The 22,207-nt window shown below is 42.8% G+C and overlaps 1 protein-coding gene across 4 annotated transcripts in view; it reads left to right on the top strand.

Annotated features, from left to right (window-relative positions):
• The window catches only part of SGCD (sarcoglycan delta), a 1,012,166-nt gene that overhangs the window by 807,677 nt on the left and 182,282 nt on the right, over positions 1-22,207 (top strand). For all 4 annotated transcript variants that reach the window (XM_044230712.1, XM_044230705.1, XM_044230687.1 and 1 more), the window contains 2 exons: positions 16,075-16,162; positions 21,813-21,932. In XM_044230712.1, the coding sequence (XP_044086647.1) occupies positions 16,075-16,162; positions 21,813-21,932 (208 nt within the window). The remainder of the gene's footprint in view (positions 1-16,074; positions 16,163-21,812; positions 21,933-22,207) is intronic.

Raw genomic sequence — 22,207 nt, 5'->3', positions numbered from 1 at the left:
CTCTCTGTCCCTTTTATATACCAGCCTCCTTCCTGCCTTGGAGCTGGTATACTTGTCTGTCACTCTGCCTAAAATTTTCTTTCTTGTCTTGATTCACCGAATCATACCCATCCCTGGGAACCCTTTCCCTTAGAAAGGTCTCTCCTGACTGCACCCTCCTTTCGCCTTCTACTTTGTGCTCATTGTACTCCTTGCAGTTGCAAGTAGATAATCATTTATGGAAGTTCGTGTCCCTCTCCCCTAGTAGGTGGTGTGTAAGCTACAGGGGAGCACAGGTCACCTGCTCAGTACTCGGCACAGTGCTCTGTGCCTAGAAGAGACCTTCAGAATGTTAATAGAATGAGTTGAGGAGGGACAGTTGACAGAGGACATATTCCATATTGCATGCCACCTGGATGATACAAGCATAGAGAAGGTTCTAGCATACCTTATCTTAACCTTTATGTCAGCCAGAATTTGGGGTAATTACTTGGGCCCCTGCTTTTCTCTGTCATCTGGAAACCCAACATCTCAACTCTCATTTGTATCACCTACAGTTCCTTGTATGGCATTAGAGGGTACGTAGATATTCCTTGATTGTGTCTCCATACTGCTTTCCTCCCACCGTGCTCGGTTTTCTGTATTTGGGCTATCACCATCAGCCATGCTTAATGACTCGCCTCTTGAAAACTCTCTTTGACAGTTGGTGTCAGCCTTCATTGAATGACTTCTTTTGTTGACGACTCTCACTCTCTGTTGACTCTTAACTCGATCTAAGCATTCAGTTATTCAGCAAATATTTATTGAAAACCTAGTGGGTTCCAGGAATGTGCCAGGCCCTAGAAAATCTGGCAGTCCCCTTCCAACGTTGACATGCTAACATGACACCTCAAAGGAATCACCGAGCAGAGCAGCTCAACTTAGTTAAATATTGAGAGGGCCCAAAATGTACCCAAATTTGGGCACAAGGCAGAGAGTGACTGAACAGGAATGAGACAGTGCCAAAGCTGGACCAGTTCCCAGTTTCACTGGAGTGAGTGCTTCAGAGTATACCTTCATTATCCAAGACTAGAAAACTCTTCAAAACAATAGAAATCTATCCAATTGTCATTATGGAGAGATATTCTTTTTTTTTCTCTCTTTTTAAAAATTTTTTTAATTTTTTATAAACATATAATATATTTTTATCCCCAGGGGTACAGGTCTGTGAATTGCCACGTTTACACAATTCATAGCACTTACCATAGCACATACCCTCCCCAATATCCATAACCCCTCCCCCAGCAACCCTCAGTTTGTTTTGTGAGATTAAGAGTCACTTATGGTTTGTCTCCCTCCCAATCAAATCTTGTTTCATTTATTCTTTTCCTACGCCCTTCACCCCCCATGTTGCATCTCCACTTCCTCATATCAGGGAGATCATATGATACTTGTCTTTCTCTGATTGACTTATTTCGCTAAGCATGATACCCTCTAGTTCCATCCATGTCGTCACAAATGGCAAGATTTCATTTATTTTGATGGCTGCCTAGTATTCCATTGTGTATATATACCAAATCTTCTTTATCCATTCATCTGTTGATGGACATCTAGGTTCTTCCCATAGTTTGGCTATTGTAGACATTGCTGCTATAAACATTCGGGTGCATGTGCCCCTTCGGATCATTACGTTTGTATCTTTAGGGTAAATACCCAGCAGTGCAATTGCTGGGTCATAGGGTAGTTCTATTTTCAGCATTGTGAGGAATCTTCGTGCTGTTTTCCAGAGTGGTTGCACCAGCTTGCATTCCCACCAGCAGTGTAGGAGGGTTCCCCTTTCTCCACATCCTCGCCAGCATCTGTCATTTCCTGACTTGTTGATTTTAGCCATTCTGACTGGTGTGAGGTGATATCTCATTGTGGTTTTGATTTGTATTTCCCTGATGCCGAGTGATGTGGAGCATTTTTTCATGTGTCTATTGGCCATCTGGATTTCTTCTTTGCAGAAATGTCTGTTCGTGTCTTCTGTCCATTTCTTGGTTGGATTAATTGTTCTTTGGGTGTTGAGTTTGCTAAGTTCTTTATAGATTTTGGACACTAGCCCTTTATCTCATATGTCGTTTGCAAATATCTTCTCCCATTCTGTCAGGTGTCTTTTGGTTTTGTTAACTGTTTCCTTTGCTGTGCAAAAGCTTTTGATCTTGATGAAATCCCAAAAGTTCATTTTTGCCCTTGCTTCCCTTGCCTTTGGCGATGTCCTAGGAAGATGTTGCTGTGGCTGAGGTCAAAGAGGTTGCTGCCTGTGTTCTCCTCAAGGATTTTGATGGATTCCTTTTTCACATTGAGGTCCTTCATCCATTTTGAGTCTATTTTCATGTGTGGTGTAAGGAAATGGTCCAATTTCATTTTTCTGCATGTGGCTGTCCAATTTTCCCAACACCATTTATTGAAGAGGCTGTCTTTTTTCCATTGGTTGACCATAGAGTTGAGGGTCTATTTCTGGGCTCTCTATTCTGTTCCATTGATCTATGTGTCTGTTTTTGTGCCAGTACCATGCTGTCTTGATGATGACAGCTTTGTAATAGAGCTTGAAGTCTGGAATTGTGATGCCACCAACTTTGGCTTTCTTTTTCAATATTCCTTGGGTTATTCGAGGTCTTTTCTGGTTCCATATAAATTTTAGGATTATTTGTTCCATTTCTTTGAAAAAAAATGGATGGTATTTTGATAAGAATTGCATAAATGTGCAGATTGCTTTAGGTAGCATAGACATTTTCACAATATTTTTTGTTCCAATCCATGAGCATGGAACATTTGTCCATTTCTTTGTGTCTTCCTCAATTTCTTTCATGAGTACTTTATAGTTTTCTGAGTATAGATTCTTAGCCTCTTTGGTAGGTTTATTCCTAGGTATCTTATAGTTTTGGGTGCAATTATAAATGGGATTGACTCCTTAATTTCTCATCCTGACACTTTACTGAATTCCTGTACAAGTTCTAGCAGTTTTGGAGTGGAGTCTTTTGGGTTTTCCACATATAGTATCATATCATCTGCGAAGAGTGATCATTTGACTTCTTCTTTGCCAATTTGGATGCCTTTAATTTCCTTTTGTTGTCTTATTGCTGAGGCTAGGGCTTCTAGTACTATGTTGAATAGCAGTGGTGATAATGGACATCCCTGACGTGTTCCTGACCTTAGCGGAAAAGCTTTCAGTTTTTCTCCATTGAGAATGATATTTGCAGTGGGTGTTTCATAGATGGCTTTGATAATATTGAGGTATGTGCCCTCTATCCCTACACTTTGAAGGGTTTTGATCAGGAAGGGATGCTGTACTTTGTCAAATGCTTTTTTCCGCATCTATTGAGAGTATCATATGGTTCTTGTTCTTTCTTTTATTAATGTGTTGTATCACATTGATTGATTTACGGATGTTGAACCAACCTTGCAGCCCTGGAATAAATCCCACTTGGTCGTGGTGAATAATCCTTTTAATGTACTGTCGAATCCTATTGGCTAGTATTTTGGTGAGAATTTTTGCATCTGTGTTCATCAAGGATATTGGTCTTTAGTTCTCTTTTTTGATGGGATCCTTGTCTGGTTTTGGGATCAAGGTGATGTTGGCCTCATAAAATGAGTTTGGAATTTTCCTTCCATTTCTATTTTTTGGAACAGTTTCAGGAGAATAGGAATTAGTTCTTCTTTAAATGTTTGGTAGAATTCCCCTGGGAAGCCATCTGTCCCTGGGCTTTTGTTTGTTTGGAGATTTTTGATGACTGTTTCAATCTCCTTACTGGTTATGGATCTGTTTAAGTTTTCTATTACTTCCTGGTTCAGTTGTGGTAGTTTATATGTCTCTAGGAATGCATCTATTTCTTCCAGATTGTCAAATTTGTTTGCATAGAGTTGCTCATAGTATGTTCTTATAATTGTTTGTATTTCTTTGGTGTTAGTTGTGATCTCTCCTCTTTCGTTCATGATTTTATTTATTTGGGTCCTTTCTCTTTTCTTTTTGATAAATCTGGCCACGGGTTTATCAATCTTATTAATTCTTTCAAAGAACCAGCTCCTAGTTTCGTTGATTTGTTCTATTGTTTTTTTGGTTTCTATTTCATTGATTTCTGCTCTGATCTTTATGATTTCTCTTCTCCTGCTGGGCTTAGGGTTTCTTTCTTGTTCTTTCTCCAGCTCCCTTAGGTGTAGGGTTAGGTTGTGTAGTTGAGACCTTCCTTATTTCTTGAGAAAGGCTTGTACCGCTATATATTTTCCTCTCAGGACTGCCTTTGCTGTGTCCCACAGATTTTGAACTGTTGTGTTTTCATTATCATTTGTTTCCATGAATTTTTTTCAATTCTTCTTTAATTTCCTGGTTGACCCATTCATTCTTTAAAAGGATGCTCTTTAGTCTCCATGTATTTGGGTTCTTTCCAAATTTCCTCTTGCAATTGAATTCTAGCTTCAGAGCATTGTGGTCTGAAAATATGCAGGGAATGATCCCAATATTTTGATACTGGTTGAGACCTGATTTGTGACCCAGGATGTGATCTATTGTGGAGAATGTTCCATGTGCACTAGAGAAGAATGTGTATTCTGTTGCTTTGGGATGAAATGTTCTGAATATATCTGTGATGTCCACCTGGTCCAGTGTGTCATTTAAGGCCTTTATTTCCTTGTTGATCTTTTGCTTGGATGATTTGTCCATTTCAGTGAGGGGAGTGTTAAAGTCCCCTACTATTATTATATTATTGTCGATGTGTTTCTTTGATTTTGTTATTAATTGGTTTATGTAGTTGGCTGCTCCCACGTTACGGGCATAGATATTTAAAGTTGTTAGATCTTCTTGTTGGACAGATCCTTTGAGTATGATATAGTGTCCTTCATCATCTCTTATTATAGTCTTTGGCTTAAAATCTAATTGATCTGATATAAGGATTGCCACCCCTGCTTTCTTCTGATGTCCATTAGCATGGTAAATTGTTTTCTACCCCCTAACTTTAAATCTGGAGGTGTCTTCGGGTCTGAAATGAGTTTCTTGTAGGCAACATATAGATGGATTTTGTTTTTTTATCCATTCTGATACCCTGTGTCTTTTGATTGGGGCATTTAGCCCATTAACATTCAGGGTAACTATTGAGAGATATGAATTTAGTGCCATTGTATTGCCTGTAAGGTGACTGTTACTGTATATTGTATCTGTTCCTTTCTGATCTACTACTTTTAGGCTCTCTCTTTGCTTAGACAACCCCTTTCAATATTTCCTGTAGAGTTGGTTTGGTGTTTGTAAATTATTTTAGTTTTTGTTTGTCCTGGAAGAAGCTTTTTATCTCTCCTTCTATTTTCAATGATAGCCTAGCTGGATATAGTATTCTTGGCTGCATGTTTTTCTCGTTTAGTGCTCTGAATATATCATGTCAGCTTTTTCTGGCCTGCCAGGTCTCTGTGGATAAGTCTGTTACCAATCTATATTTTTACCATTGTATGTTTCCCAGGCTGCTTTCAGGATTTTCTCTTTGTCACTAAGACTTGTAAATTTTATTATTAGGTGATGGGGTATGGACCTATTCATGTTGATTTTGAGGGGGGTTCTCTGCACCTCCTGGATTTTGATGCTTGTTCCCTTTGCCATATTAGGGAAATTCTCTCCAATAATTCTCTCCAATATACCTTCTGCTCTCCTCTCTCTTTCTTCTTCTTCTGGAATCCCAATTACTCTAATGTTGTTTCGTCTTGTGGTGTCACTTATCTCACGAATTCTCCCTTCATTGTCCTGTAGCTGTTTGTCCCTCTTTTGCTCAACTTCTTTATTCTCTGTCATTTGGTTTTCTATATCGCTAATTCTTTCTTCTGCCTCATTTATCCTAGCAGTGAGAGCCTCCGTTTTTGATGGCATCTCATTAAGAGCTTTTTTGATTTCAACTTGGTTAGATTTTAGTTCTTTTATTTCTCCAGAAAGGGCTTTTATATCTCACAGGATGGTTTCTCTAATATCTTCCATGCCTTTTTCGAGCCTGGCTAGATCCTTGAGAATCGTCATTCTGAACTCTAGATCTGACATATTACCAATGTCTGTATTGATTAGGTCCCTAGCCTTCGGTACTGCCTCTTGTTCTTTTTTTTTGTGGTGAATTTTTCGGCCTTGTCATTTTGTCCAGGTAAGAATATATGAAGGTGCACGTAAAATACTTGCAGTGGTAAAGGGTGGCAAATACCCCAGGAAAATACGCTTTAACCAAATCAGAAGAGATTCCAAATCATGGGGGTGAGAAAGGGGATGAAAAGAGGTTCAAAAAAAAAGAAACAATTTAAAAAAGAAAATGAATAAAGAAAAAATATAAAAAAGAAAATACATATATATATATTAGATAAAGTAGTTAAAAAAGAAAAGGGTAAAAGTTAAAAAAAATTTAGCAGTAGAAGAAAAAAAATTAACTGCAAGATTAAAGAGCCATGGGGAGAAAGCCATGAGTTCCGTGCTTTGCTTTCTCCTCTGGAATTCCGCTGCTCTCCTTGGTATTGAACATGCACTCCTTTTAGGTGAACTTGGTTCTGGCTGGATTTCTTGTTGATCTTCTGGGGGAGGGGCCTCTTGTAGTGATTCTCAAGTGTCTTTGCCCCAGGCAGAATTGCACCACCCTTACTAGGGGCCAGGCTGAGTAATCAGCTCGGGTTTGCTTTTAGGAGCTTTTGTTCCCTGAATGCTTTCCGTTGAGTTCTGGACGACGGGAATGAAAATGGCGGCCTCCCAGTCTCCGGCCTGGAGGAACCGAGGGCTCGGGGCCCCACTCCTCAGTGTGCCCTCAGAAAATAGTGCCCAATCACTCCTGTCTCCCTGGCCTCAGGCTGCGCTCTGAGCTCATCAAGCCTGCGACCCGTTCAAGGTAACCCCAAGCTGAGAGCTCACTCCTCGGCTCTGTCTCTGTAGCCGGCTTCCCCATTCTAATACCTGCAAGCTCTGCGACACTCAGACACCCCCGATCCTTCTGTGACCCTGCGGAACCTGAGGCCACGCTGACCCAACTTGGGCTTCATCCCGGTTTAGCCTCTGGAGCGATGTCCCTCAGCAGAACAGACTTTTAAAAGTCCTGATTTATTGCCCTATTGCTCTGCTGCTTGCCGGGAGCCAGCCCCTCCCCCAGCGGTCTATCTTCCAGTCGCTTTGGATTCACTTCTCCGCCAGTCCTACCTTTCAGAAAGTGGTGATTTTCTGTTTCTAGAATTGTTGTTCTTCTTCTCTTCGTTCTCCCATTGGATTTGTAGGTGTTTTCAATCTTTAAATAAGCTATCTATCTGATCTCCTGCTACCTGATGTAGTCTCAGCCTGCTACTTCTCTGCCATCTTGACTCCTCTGGAGAGATATTCTTAAATAACATAAAAAATAACCAGACTCTGTTGTTGTTTTTAAATACTTGTCCTGCTCTTAAAAGGGTCAAATCAGAGTCAACTAAAGCATCCTGTTCAGATTAATAGTGAGAATAGGGACATTGGAAGCTTGCTAGAGGTAAACTTACGAACTTCCCTTGGGAGATGGCTTTGAATACAAATCTAAGTAAGTGTCATTTTTTTTTTTCTGGTCATATTAAGAGCTAGAGCCAGTATGTTGTCAAACCTGCTGAAAAGAGGTGGGGACTTCTGATGACAGTGTTTTCTATAAGCTCCAGGGAAGAATGATAGTGTACAGAGAGCCCTGGAAGGAGGATTGTCTATGAGAGACCTATACACCATTGTTTATTTAGTATTCCTAAAGATAAAATCCATGTAAATGGTTATAAGGGAGAATTTCCCATTAATGTTATCAATCCCGAAGTGAAATCACATGTCCGTAATGGAGTAAGCTTGCTGCCTGCTCAGAGATGGCTGCCTTCCTGAAGTCTCTTCCCAAAGTTCTGGATGTTAGAATTTGGCAGCTTGAATATACCTTTCAAAAAAACCTAAGCTTTTAAAAATAGTTGTATATATGCAGAAAAGTTGTAAAGATAGTGCAGTATTCCTATATTTCTCATAGTCTCCCTTATTACTAATATCTCATTAATTTGGTATTTTTGTCAAAATTAATGAACCAGAATTGACACATTGTTACTAACTATAGTCCATTCTTTATTCAGATTTCCTTAGTTTTAACTAATGTCCTTCTTATGCCCAAGGAGCTCGTCCAGAATGCCACATCACATTCAGTGTTTATGTTTCTTGATAAGGCTCTTCTTAGCTGTGATAGTTTCTCAGACTTTCCTTGGTTTTGATGACCTTACCAGTTTTGAAGAGTACTGGTCGTCATATATTTTGCAAAATTACTTTCAACTGAGACTTGTCTGATGTTTTCCTCATTATTAGATGAGTGTTATGGGTTTTGAAGATAAAGATCACAGAGGTAAAACATTTTCTTTTCTTTTTTTTTTAAGATTTTTTATTTATTTATTTGACAGAGAGAGATCACAAGTAGGAAGAGAGGCAGGCAGAGAGAGAGAGGGAAGCAGGCTCCCTGCTGAGCAGAGAGCCCAATGTGGGACTTGATCCCAGGACCCTGGGATCATGATCTGAGCTGAAAGCAGAGGCTTTAACCCACTGAGCCACCCAGGTACCCCTAGAACATTTTCTTCACGTAAATCAGAGGCTCGTGCTCTCAACGTAGCTTATCACTGCTGACTTTGACCTGGACTAGTTGGCTGATGCAGTGTTTGTCAGATTTCCCCACTGGGAAGTTACCTTCTATACTCCTTGAAAGGAAGTCACTAGGTGCAACCCACCTTTAAGGAGTAAGGAGTTACCTATGAAAATTGGCTGGAATTTTTGTAATGAAAGATCTGTTTATTCTCTCCTGTTTGTTTATCAATCACTTATATCAGTCTGGGCTAATAGATATTTATTTAATGCTTTGGGTTATAATTCAATACTGCATTCTGTATTTTGTTGAAATTATTCCAGCTTTGGCCATTACACACTCTTGGAGTTGTCTACTGTGTCCTTTTCACCTCCTCCCTTAATGATGAGGTATTTTTCTGTTTGGTTTCTTATTTGCTCTTTGAGCACTTCCTTTCTTTCTAGACTCAAGATGCTCCTGACTCATCTTGTATATTTCTTGTCTCAGTTCTAGGATCAGCATTTTTTAAGGGGCCCTCATCATGTTGGTTTTGTTTTTTCTTTTTTTTTTCCCAATTTATTTATTTTCAGAAAAACAGTATTCATTATTTTTTCACCACACCCAGTGCTCCATGCAAGCTGTGCCCTCTATAATACCCACCGCCTGGTACCCCAACCTCCCACCCCCCCGCCACTTCAAACCCCTCAGATTGTTTTTGAGAGTCCATAGTCTCTCATGGTTCACCTCCCCTTCCAATTTACCCAAAAGCACATACCCTCCCCAGTGTCCATAACCCTACCCCCCTTCTCCCAACCCCCCTCCCCCGAGCAACCCACAGTTTGTTTCGTGAGATTAAGAGTCACTTATGGTTTGTCTCCCTCCCTATCCCATCTTGTTTCATGGACTTGTTTTTTCTTATGGTTGATGAAATATTTTGGTAGCCACTATGCCAAGCACTTGACACATGTTGTCTTTCTCAATCCTCCTATCAACACTATTAAGTAGCCTTTGAGTTCATTTCATAAGTATAGAAACTGGGGCTCAAAGAAAAGAAGTGACTTACCCAAAGCCACACAGTTAGTAACAAAGTAGAGCTGCGATTCCCGCCAAAATCTGTCTGACCCCAAAGCTCACACCCTGAACCCTGGCTGCGCAAGGGCCAGCCTCCCTTGTTAGCGAAGTTAATGCCAGATGGAATCTGTGCTCTTTTAAACTACCCTGAATGGGCGGAAGCTAGTGAACCGCACTCTGGAAGGCCTCTGAGAACTCTAGCCACACCGGTCCCTTCCTTCTCTGAACTTCACACTGAGAGCTGAAAGCCTCCCATGACTGTGGAAGGTGTTTCTGTATGTGCTGTGTTGTGGTTTCCTCCATTTCTCTAAATTCCCAGATCAGACTGTTAGCTCCTAAGAGAGCAAGCAAAATCTACTACCATGTGTGATTATCAAAAGAAGTGACTTCTAGGAGCCATATCCCTTCAGAACGGACTGGGGTGATGGAGCTGCCATCAAAGGCAAATATTCAAATCGCCGCCTTTCATCCCAGGAAAAGATAGATGTCCATGGAAGGGATATCACGTTGTTTTCATGATTATATAGCATCAATTCAGTCTCCCCCCAGGCAAGGAGATTGTCCAAGATAAAGGTCAAATCTTTCCCATTCTCCAGGGCCCAAGACAGTGTCTGTGTTCTAGATAGTCAGGAAGTATGTATAAAATGCTTAAGAAAGCTATTGGGTCCTGGGCAAGAGCCTCCCTATTCTTGATTTACACACAATTTTAACCTGCTTTCTTCTTAAGAAGGCAGTAGTATGAGGGGGCCCTAGAGGTGAACACATTGACAGCAGTGAGAAATGGTAATGGGTCTCTGCTTCATCCAAAACCCTTTTGATGGGGTACCTGGGTGGCTCAGTCGGTTAAGCATCTGACTTTTGATTTCAGCTCAGGTCATGACCTCAAGAGCCATGAGATCCAGCCCCAAGCTGAGATCTGCACTGGGAATGAAGCTTAAGATGCTCTCTCTCCCTCTCCCTTGCTCCCCCTTCCTCCTCCCCTGGTTTGTATGTTCTCTCTCTCTCTCAAGAAAAAAAAAAAAAAAAAGATTCAAAAATCCCACTGAAAAAAACGGTGAATGGAGAACAGAAGTGAAAAGAGTAAACATACATGGTCACAGAGAAAGGGAGAGAAAACGGTTGAGGGAGAATGATGGAGAAAGGTAGCTGAGAGCTAGACATGGCTGCAGGATTGAAAGCCACACCAGGAAGTGAGTGGGACAGGGCCACTTACCCATGAGGCATTTTAAGTGCAGTGTCTGGGTCCCACAGAAGTCAACAGTGACCTGGATTGGTCAAAAATCTGCACTCACTCAGGCTCTCCATCTATCCCCAGCTCCCACCCACAGTGGACCTGGTTAGATAGTAAGTACCTTTTCCCAACCTCACAGAAGATTAGAAGATGGTTCTCTAGAAAATTTGACCAGGGCACTTGAGTGACTCAGTTGGTTACGCATCTGCCTTCAGCCCAGGTCATGATCCCAGAGTCCTGGGATCAAGTCCTACATTGGGCTCCCTGCTCAGGAGGGAGCCTGCTCCTCCCTCTCCCTTCGCCTCTCCCCTCTGCTCATGCTCGCTCTTGCTCGCTCTCTCAAATAAATACATAAAATTTTTAAAGGGAAAGAAAAGAGAAAGAAAGTTTGGCCAGAGGACCTCTGGCCTCTGGATATTAGGTACAGATGGGGTCAGGGATAAGGTATGTAAATGCGTTTAACTGAAAGTCTGTCCCTGAGCAGGTAATGCCCAGCCGCCTTCCCCTCTGACACTCAGCTCTCTTATATCAAAAGTTACACCCACCACTTTCCTGGCAGGAGTTACAGATTTCTTTTTTGATGAGATTAGCCCACAGGTACTGACTGCCCACTGCTACTGACATCTGGACACTCTCCAGTGAATTAGCCAAACCCCCACTACTGTGCCCTCTGGAAAGTTCACCCATCTAGAAACATAGCACTTCCAATCAGCTTTTTTATTCTCATGGAAGACAGAAGAGCACATCCATCAAACAAGGAAGGGATGGCATAAAAAGGAAGGGTCAGAGAATAAGAAAATGCTCGTAAAAACTAAGAGTATGATAGTCAAGCTTAAAAAAAAATTAACAGAATAATTGGAACTTAAAGTATGACCCCAAAATTAGAAACTAAAGAAAAAGGATTAGACAGTAGGAAGAAAAAAAGAACATTTAGAAAATAAAGCATTTTTTAAAAATAAAGCATTTATGGGCTCCAGGAAAAGAAAAAAATAAATGTACAAGAAAGGGAGGGATATACAGTTAAAGCTGTGGACAGTATATGCATAATCATAGTAATGTAGATTCTGAATATTGATTTTACCTAAGTTGTATGGAAGAGTCCATACCATTGCAGAAGTTCAGTGAATAACTAAAGTTGATGAATCAAGAGATAGTGTGGAAGCATATTTGGGGCCCCAGGAGGAGAAACCTGTGGAGGAACATTCTGGCAAATTGAACGTTCTTGCGGTAATAAGAGCTATGAGCCATTGCTCTTTGACTGGAAGCGTTACAATACTCGATATTTAATACTTGTTTTGATACAAGAATAAATGATACTTTTTTTTTTAATAAGTCACACTGATTTTAAAATGTCAGCCTGATGGAGCCATTTCGTGTTCAAGTAGCCACGTGCCTCGATAGCCCCTCGAGGGCATTGTAGAACAAATAATGTCCATGTCAGTGGTCTTGAGTCATCCAGAAAAGGTCTGATTTTGTTCTGCGTGTTCTGCTTTAGAGAGACAGATGTGACAGGGATTCTGCTGCGCGCTCTAGTTATTTAGGGGAGAGTACCGATGTGGGTGGACTGTCCTCCTCTCCCAGTGTGGGAAGAATGGTGGTGCTGGCCTCCCTTCCCCATCTCCCAGTGGGGCTCACCCTGTGTCCAGAAGAATCGAGGGCTGACTGGCCTCAGACTGACTTGACCTGGTCCAGAGTTCTGATCTTCATCAGACACTGTGGGTCTGCCACACTCCTTTCTGCCCTGCAGAGCTGACCTGCCAGCAGTTTCCTGCAAGCCCCTTATCCTCATCCTCGGATGGCATTGAGGTCAGTTAGTGAAATTCACCAGCCCCAGGGCAGAATCCTCTGTGTCAGAAATTAACCTCCCCTCCCAGGGAGCCTGCAGTCATGAGTAGGAGGAACACAGACAGGAGAGCATTTCCCTTCTTCATTCTAATACTGCCAAGACCCCAGGGATGCTTTGCTTGGCTGGTACGTGCCCGGTTTAGTGTCACTAAGCACAGATAGCCAAATAAAAGTCACACTGACCGGCTGCCACGAGAGGCAGTTTGGAGTCTGTAAGCTGCCTCATGCATCTTACCTGGTAATTTTTTTGTTATCAGGGTCTCTGCTGGGAAGATTGCAGCAACACCTCCAAGGCTAGAATGAGGCTTTTTGTTTAAACCCTGACGTAGCAAAGACTGTTTCCCGGGATTTTAGCATATTAGAACAATTAATGATAAATTATTATAATATTTTGACACATTAATAAAAAGGAATGGGTGGCTTTCTTATATCTCTTGCTGTAAAACCTTAAGCAAAGCTGTTAGGAGATTTTTTTTCTGCCGTGGGATTATTTGAATAATATTAAGGGCAAGCAAGTAACATTTGAAGAAACTGGGATTTGAAAATTAGTAGTTTGCCAGCCACACAGAGGAAGATCCTCTGAAATACGGAGATGGAAGTTGCTGGAAATAAAGAAACCCCTGACGGCTGCCCAAATGGGTTGTGAAGATTGGTAATGCAAAGGGAGGTTTTCCTTATTTCTCTCCATCTTTCCCTCCCTCCTTCCCCTCCTCCTCCCGCCTCTGTCTGCACTCCCCCCACCCCCGCCATCCCACCACTCAAGCAGTTTTGGCAAATGAGGGGTGGGAACTGCTGGAGGATTTACTGTGTGCATGACACTGGACCATGTGGGTTTTAATCATTACATAAAGAATTTAGTAATTTCAGTAATAAGTAAATTGTAATAATTCAGTCATATTCGTGCCATTGTACATATCAAGAAACTGAGGCTTAGAACTATTACTTTGCCTATGGGCACCCAACTGGCAAGTGGTAGAGTGGGGACTGTAAACTAGGCAGGTGGACTCCCAGGCTTCCGTTGCACACGCGGCACTCAGTGAGTGCCCAGCTGTGTCAGCTGTGAGCTCGCTGATCCTAGCCGTGTTGACGGTAGAGAGTGTGCAGAATGACCCACAGAGCACTTAAGTGATTTGCTCACACACCGGTCAGTGGCAACAGAATATATCCCATTCTCTCATGCCACGTGGCTCTTCCCTCTGCAGCGCCAGCTTGCCGAATAAAAGAATTAGTACATTAACTTCTAGAAACCTATAACCTCCTGTCCGGGTCCCAGGTTCTGAATCCTCACAATTACTTGAATCGATTTTAAGTTTTAAGTAGAACTTTCAAGGACTGCCAAGTGCTATGCCAAAGAAACTATTTTAGGCTAATATTTGTTACATGATGGACAGAATATAGAAGCCTATGACAATAGTAAATTTCTTCTTCTCCTAGCTAATTAGGAAACAAAGCAAACATTTTACCGTCAGGCAGAATGTTATCTTGAAGCCATTGTTGGGGATTCCAGTGAATCTGCAGTTGCCCTGATGAGACAGAAGGCACCGTCTCTCTCCCTGACACTGGGACAACAGCACTGGCCTGAGGGGATCTGGTTCTGCAGGGCCTGGGTGGATCATGGGTGTAGGTTTTCCATTTTAGAAGTTCACCTTGGGCCAGAGGTGTTGTCCTAGGGTCAGGGAGGGAGATGGTGGCTTCTGTTTCATTAGGTCAACCTCGGATGCATTGGAGTCCTCCACAGGGGCTTGGGTGAGGGAGATGGGACCATAGAAAGCCATCCTGGTGGCCGCCTTGTCCCCACTGGCCAGCCACTCTGCCACGTGCAGCTGCTAGGCTGAGCTCACGAATCCCCTCCTACGCCCTGCCAGCTTTAGAAGGAAAAAGACACGAGACACTCATCCCACAAGCTTCCTACCTCCATGATCTCCTTTTTTCATTTCATCATGGTGAAACTTATCTATACTCTCTTTAAGGTTCATCTGAACTATTCACAAACTTCTCCTTTGCTTCCCATGCCACAGCCTCAAGCTATGAATAATCTCACCCTTCAGGAAAGTTCTGCACATACTTTGTTTGCAGCTCCTTAATCACCTGGGATGGGTCTCTGCCTAGTATTATTTGTGTATCCATCTTGCTGATCCCATTAGATCCGAAGACTTTAAAAATAAAAGGGAGTCTTACTCATCATCACTTTCCACACCGCTCTTAGGACCATGGTTTTGCTAGCTCGGGACTCAGTGGTATTATAGAATTTTCGGGCAGATAAATGCCATGTGGTAACAAAGGTTTAGAAAGAAGAGAATGACTCCCACATTCCTTTCTTCTAATAACAGCTATCTGGATCCTGACGTGCTCTAGCAGCATTTCATTCTTTAGTTTATGACTTTGGTTTACTTCAGAAAAGGGAGAACACCTCAGTCAGGGGTTGACAAACTATGGTCTGTGGGCTAAATCTGGCCCCTTTACCTATTCTCATTTGGCCAGTGAAATAAGAAGACATTTTACATTTTTAAATGATTTGGGGGGAAAAAGGAAGAACAATATTCTAGGATACAGTGAGATTATGTTAAATTTAAAATTATTTGAAATTCAAATGTCACTGTCCATGAAATAAGTTTTGCTGGAATGCAGCCAGAGCCATTTGTCTGTGTACGATCTGTGATGGTTTGGCACCAAACAGCAGTTAGGAGTTGAGTAGTTACCACAGAAACTGTACATCCCACAAAACCCAAAATATTTACTATCAGACCCTTTGCAGAAAAAGTATGCCAGCCCCTGTTCTGAGTCATTCTCAGAAATGTCTGCCACTGTGTGCAAATGGACCAGGGTGCTCTCTTTGACAAAGGAAACATTGGATGAAAGCCCAGAGAATCTTTTGGTTTGGATCGCACCTGGATTCTCACAGCAGGTGAGGAGACCTGAGGGGCTGACCTCAGGTATTTTCCACTCGCTTTCTGCTCTCCTAGAAGAACCCTCCATCATTCCTCTGGAGAAATTACAAACTAGAAAGTGTGAAATTAGGAGATTACCAGTCATTCCTGATCATTCTATGTGCCAAAGATAACTCACATCTATAGTAAGATCTAAGGGACTCTTTGCCGCTGGGTTGCCTCTGATTCAACTCTGTGTGTGTGTGTGTGTGTGTGTGTGTGTGTATGTGTGTTAGGGAAATCTATTTTGAGTGTGTCTCTGTGGGTCTCTTCAGAGGAAATCCATTTTGGATGAATGCCAATTCTCATGTATGTGGGGATCATGAAGACATTTGGAATTTCCAAATAAAGACACATCAATTAGCACTCAGAGAGACCAGTTCAGCCCCTTGGAGAGTTGTGGTTACAGTGCTTTGTTTCAGAATTTGCCATTTATTTGCCATTTGTTTTTCTTCTTTTCTTATTACAGGGTAATGCCCTGTACTTCAAATCAGCCAGAAATGTTACAGTGAACATTCTCAATGACCAGACTAAAGTGCTAACTCAGCTCATCACAGGTAAGAAACTAAAGGACTTGGCAGTGCCTGCCCCTCGCTAAGCACCCAGAGAACATAGAGCCTAAGACTGAATGCAACAGCACGTGAACTAATAAAGGAAATGCACGCTAACACGTTTTACAGCGCGGAGGAGAGGGTAGTATGTGTGCCATGATTCTGCTAAAGGGTAAAGCCTCATCCTATGTACACATTTAACTTATGCAAACCCAACAATACTCATTTAGAGGAGCAATAAGCTATTTTTCATGTAACAGGGCTCCTAAATAGAAGCCAGCTGTTTCATCGGTTGCTCAACGACAGGAAAGCTCTCTGCTCCGGGAATGCTGGAGGACAGGCTGGCTGGGTTGGATTAACAGAGAGAGCATAATATACACAAAACCCTGCACACAGACTTTATGGGGTGTAAAGGGGATTTTTGAAGGTAATTTGAATCCATACCATGTTTACGCTGTGTCCTGACTTTGAACCTGACTCAACTGCAAAATGCAGATGTAGTTTCATTGATGATGTGTGTGGTCACTTTCATTAGAGCAGACCTGCACCCACAGGGTTTTCAGCCGCATATTCCTACAATTGAAACGAGGTTTGGTTATTCACGTCACGGCCATAACAAGAGGCCTGGGCCTTACGGTCACGGTAATGCGCGGAGTGGTAGGATCAGTGCCCCCAGCCTAGGTTATGAACCCGGTAAGCAGGAGCCATTATGCATGCCCGCAGGGGACGCGAAAAGAGGTGTGCGTCCCAGTAGCACTGTGGGCGGCAATGCCATTTGTTGGGCTTCCGGGCTGAGACAGAAGTGTACAGATGGACATTCGGAGAAGCCCATTGCCCAGACACCCTGAAACGTTCCTGTGATTAAAACATCTGGCGCCCCTGCTCATAAACACGCCGCGGGGAAACAGGTGCCTTGTGCCCCGAGGCTTGCTGGGGAAGGGGTATCTGCACCCTGCAGGAGCACGCGGCCCCTGATGTCCGGAGGCTCACGACCAGCGACCAGCGGGTGACTGGGACCATCTCCCAGCAGAGGGAGGAACCCCCTCGCGGCGCAGCCTGTAATCCGTAAATTGTTCCGGGCGCCCCCGGATTGGCCGCCTTGCTTACAGAGCATCTGGCCTGCAGTCACAGTGCTAAATAATTAAATAAACAGCTTCAGTAAGCAGTGATTTAAGCAGCGTGAGGGAAAATTGCCTCCAGGAGGGAGATAAATCCAACCTCCCTTTCCCGGATTCCTCAGTTCAAAAGAAAGTTACTTAGCCCGGGGACCATTGGCCATCTATTTGCCATGGGAGATTCGGGTCACTTGAGAGATTGTGTTTTGGTAAAGCTGGCGGTGCCCAAATGACTGTTCTTCCTGCGCTGTCTCTACCCCTCCCCCTCCATCCCTACCTCTCCTTCTCCCTTCTCTCCCCAAATCCCTTACCCCCTCCTCCTGGCTCCCTTCCCTGTTCTTCTTTTCCATTCTTCCCCTTCCCTCTTGGAGCTTCTCTCTTCTTCCTCTCTCTCCCTGCTTTTCCTCCTCCTTCTGTCTCCCACATCTCTCCTCTCTCTGTCTCTCCTTTTTCTCTTCTATTTTTTCTTCCGTCCTTCCTTGTCATCTCTCTTCCTGGCTCCCCCGTCCAAGTTAGGCCCTCCTGGTGGCTGAGACACCTCTCAGAGCTCTCACAGTGAGGCCCAAGATAGCTCATATTAAAATGAGATGGGAAAAAAGCCACTCTAACAGCAGCTGGCAGGAGCCTTTCAAGATGATCACTAGAGAGGATAATACATGGTTCAAAATATAATTCTAAGTACATAGACACATGCACGCTCACCCCCTCCAGTTTTCCTTCAGGCTTCTCCTTTTGCATGGATGCATGTGGTGGAAAGCACAGAGGAGCTCCGGTAGACAGGGCCTGCTAAAGCTTGTTCTCCTTGGTGTCCTGCCTGCCCCAGAACAAACGACTGCTCTCGTCCAAGTGGCCAGGTTGATGAAGGCAGTCCTGAGGATCAACACTCCTGCTGACCTCAGGAAGGTCTTAGAGGCCCAGTAGAAATCCCAATGTTAGCAACTCGGGTCAATTTTTCTCAAGGAAGAGGGCTTTCCGTGATAGTGAAGTTGCCAGACAAGGTCACAAATGCACATCTGGCCTACCCTGTGGCTGTTTAGTGTCCTCTCCGTAGTGGCCCATAGACGAAGCCCTATGGCCTGCATGGAGAAGGGTTGTAGGCGAGCCATTCATGGCATCTCACCAGAGCAGGGAAGGGTATCAGGATCCAGGGAGCTGGGAGAGAAGAATTAGGCAGGATGACCCCCTTCTAGCTCTCAGATTCGTGGCCCTGGCATAAGTGGGGGCCTGCTGGTGTGTCCGGTGTAGGAAATGCATTAAGGCAGTCCTCTGCACATAGCACCACGCACTGAGGGGGCTTAGCTGGAGAGTAGTTGCTGGTTATAAGTAACGGTTTTTTTATCCCAGAGAGGAACAGTGGGTCCACTGAGGGACCGCCTCAGCAGTCTCCAGCTCCATTGGCATTTCCCTCCAGAATTTATATTTCTTTCTTTCTTTCTTTCTTTTTTTAAAGATTTCAGCCACGTCTAGGACATTTGGCAGCCCCAGGTAAAATCAACAAAAGGACAAGCCATCTGCACCATTGAGCCAGCAGTTGCTCTGTGGGGTTTTGGCTGAAACTGCCAACTGCAGAGCTTTATGTGTGCAAATGGCTCTGGCCCTTGGTAGATTCCTTTTTGTGTTCTGAGGAGCCCTGGAAAGCAAGATAACTTAATTGTGTTTTGAGTTCTCTGATTGCTTCATTGTCTTTAGGACATTCTCTTACATGTCTTATAAACCAATCATAAGTTCAGAGCAGACTGGCTTTTCCCAGGCAGGTGTTCTCAACACCTCAGGGGCCTTATCTCATGATACTGCCCAGGTCCATGGAGGCAGAGGCCAAGCATTTTTTGTTCCCCACTCATACCCCCCTTATGCCATTGACTAGATCCAGAGTGGCAAACTATACTCTCCATATGCCTATCCGGAGATCATTCATTCATTTGTTAACGCTTTTTCACCTCCTCCTGATCCCCAATCTCCCGGCTAAAAAAATGCAGAGTTAACAATCCCCATGTATTAATAAGTCATACAGATTTCACTTACAGTTTTGGTGTGATCAAGAAGTCAGCCACATCTGAGCCCTCCCCGAGTCACCTAATCCAAAGTCCTCACTGTCCATCTCTGTTCTTTCAGGATTGCACTCTGGTCCTTGTTTCCAGCTTTCCACTGCCCCTTCCCACCCACCCTCCCAAAGCCCCGCCCCTAGGGCTCCTCCTGTTTCCAGTCCAACACTCTTCTCTCTCTAGACAAATACACATCCCTGTTCTTCAGAACAATTCTGAGAGCTTAGTTCCAGACCCAGATCTTCCAGGAGCTGACCTAGTGACCTTGACAGACTCCTTAGCTCTGCTCCCACTTGTTCTTCTCAGCTACAGCACAAAGGCGGTCATGGCCAGGTCCCATGCCATTTGGAAAGTCTCTACCATGTCTGTTTCAATTTCCCATTCATTCAGGAGCCTTTTCCGTGTCCTTCCTTTTGTCAGAGGGCTCATGGGGATGTATTAGCAGGAGAAGATGACTGCCAAATTGGCATGATTGATTACGTGAATGAGGCAAGGGCACTGGGAGGCGATTGTCATTAAGTATTTTCAATGTGTTGGGACCATTGCATTAGAAACACGGTGATGAGTTATGATCACAATGATGATAATCACTAGAGCAGTCCCCTACATTTCACACAATTTCCCACCTAGAAAGTTGTTTTTATAAATAGAATAATTTGATCCTTTTAATCTTTCTATGATATAATAGAATAGATAGATGGTGATAGTACACTTTTGTAGACGCAGAAAAAAATGTTCAGAAAGATCAAAGGATTTTCCCAAAGTCACGTTATTAGACAATGAGAAAGTTGGGACATAGTTCTTCTGATTCTTCGTCTGGTGGTCCTGCCAATAAGAACAGCAGCCCTAGATGTCCAGGAGTAGTCTTGGACTCATAAGTCAAACCTCTGTGTTCTCGTGTTTGAACATAAATAATTTTGCAGAACATCAGCACCCGAGAAGTCCACTTGGTTGGTCATGAGGGATCAGCAGAACACAAAAAACAAAGACAATTCTAATCTTGTCTGAATACAGACAAAAATGGAAACATTTATCCAAACCACTAAAGTAACCGAACATCCCTCAATCCTGGTTACTATCAGTGACTGCTGCTTCTTTATCCATTACATCCTTAGCATTGCTCTGGTCTTCCCTACCTCTAGAGAAGAGATAGATAAAAGATAGATAACATGACAGTTGTAAAATTACTCCCACTTTCTAATAGCACTTAATCCAGAGCAAAGCCTTGTTTCCTTGAATCAAGTCCCAAAATAACCTAACATAAAACCAAATAATTCTAATAAGTTTTTTTTTTTTTTTTTTTTTGCTGAGATACCCTGTGTGGCTGCCCATGGTGTGTGTTCTCCATCACAGCAATGAATAATAAACTCAACTTGTTCACCTATACCTGTGTTCCTCTTGGTCTTTGCCTGGAAGGCATTGAGGGCCCTTTCACTACTACTTTTTATAGTTAAGTGACACTGTCTTGAAAAATAACCAGAGACAAAAATGCCCCATCAGAATCCCCTGTGGAGTTTTGGGAAAATAAAAGATTTCTACTCCCTAACCTCAAAAATTTTTTTTCCTCTATGAATTTCCAGACCAAAAGATAAATTCCTTTTGATCTGAGTGAGGTTCGGTGAGGATGATTACACCCCCAGGTTTCTCTGATGCATTTTTGCAGAGCAGCTTTGAAGAGGCTCCTGAATTTGAGGTATTTAGGTAGCTCTAGCTCAGAGAAACCAAAAGGTCTCCTCTTGTTGTTGTTTTTATTGTTTTGAAAAAATTATAACACACTAACATTTTATTTTTTCCATGGTACCCAAAACTCTGCAGTTTTCTGATTCATTAGAGTTTAAATTTGTGTCTGTCTCCATCAGAAGATGCCATCATGATAGCCCAGCTTCAAGAATGGCATCTGTTGTCCTATGATAAACCCTTTGAAAATTTATTGAATGAAATTCTAGCATAAAAGATTTGACAACTTTCTAGCAATTAATAGCAATACATTCTAGCCTTTTCTGCCAGGAAATGATCTACATACTGAGGACAAAGACTTGTCTGGTGCCACATGCAGCCACTGGGTTAAGAGTGAGACAAACTTCAGCTGAATTTAAAGCATCCTTTCCAAAGGTTAGAGATGTTGGCCAAAAGAGAAAGATGGCAAAAGATACACTGATTACTTCAAGAGTGTTGAGCTTTCTGTGCCTTGTTACACTTAAGCCAAAATCTACAAGTATTTGACAGGAATTTGGTGGTTAGCTAAGGGAGATCTCATCCAAACATTAGTCTGAAGAAGGGACACGATGGCCTTTAAATTCATAGCCTGAGAGCATATGATAAAAAGTAATTGACAAGACATGGCTAGAGTCACAAGACTGACTTTCACAGTTTCCTTCTGAAAACCAGTCCACTTACATTCAAGGCCAATACAGTCTTGTCATATGTATGTGTTCTATGAAAAGCTCTTTGTAAATGAATGCAATGAGACTAAACTCTCTCTCTCACTCCTGCTTCTAGGTCCAAAAGCCGTAGAAGCTTATGGCAAAAAGTTTGAAGTAAAGACAGTTTCTGGAAAATTGCTCTTCTCTGCAGATAACAACGAAGTGGTGGTAGGAGCTGAAAGATTAAGAGTTTTAGGTAAGAAAACCTTAATCCTTTAATTGGTTAGATGCCAATGCATGCATTTTAGAGGAAAAGTAAAATGGTGCCTAGAAGAGAGATTTAGGTCTATTACCTGGATTCTCTTAAGGCAAGGTGGATGAGCTCCCCTACCCCTCACCTTAGAACTAGGTTTCCCGCCCGCCCCCCCCCCCACCATGAAAATGTCTCAAGTCATGTGTTTTTGTGGCATAACTCCTAGCCCTGAGATTCAGGTAGGAATTCGTGTTCATGCTGACAAGTATAAGGGAGCA

Source organism: Neovison vison, chromosome 1, assembly GCF_020171115.1.
Source record: "Neovison vison isolate M4711 chromosome 1, ASM_NN_V1, whole genome shotgun sequence".
Lineage (NCBI taxonomy): Eukaryota > Metazoa > Chordata > Mammalia > Carnivora > Mustelidae > Neogale > Neogale vison.
This window is presented reverse-complemented; position numbering and strand designations above follow the sequence as displayed.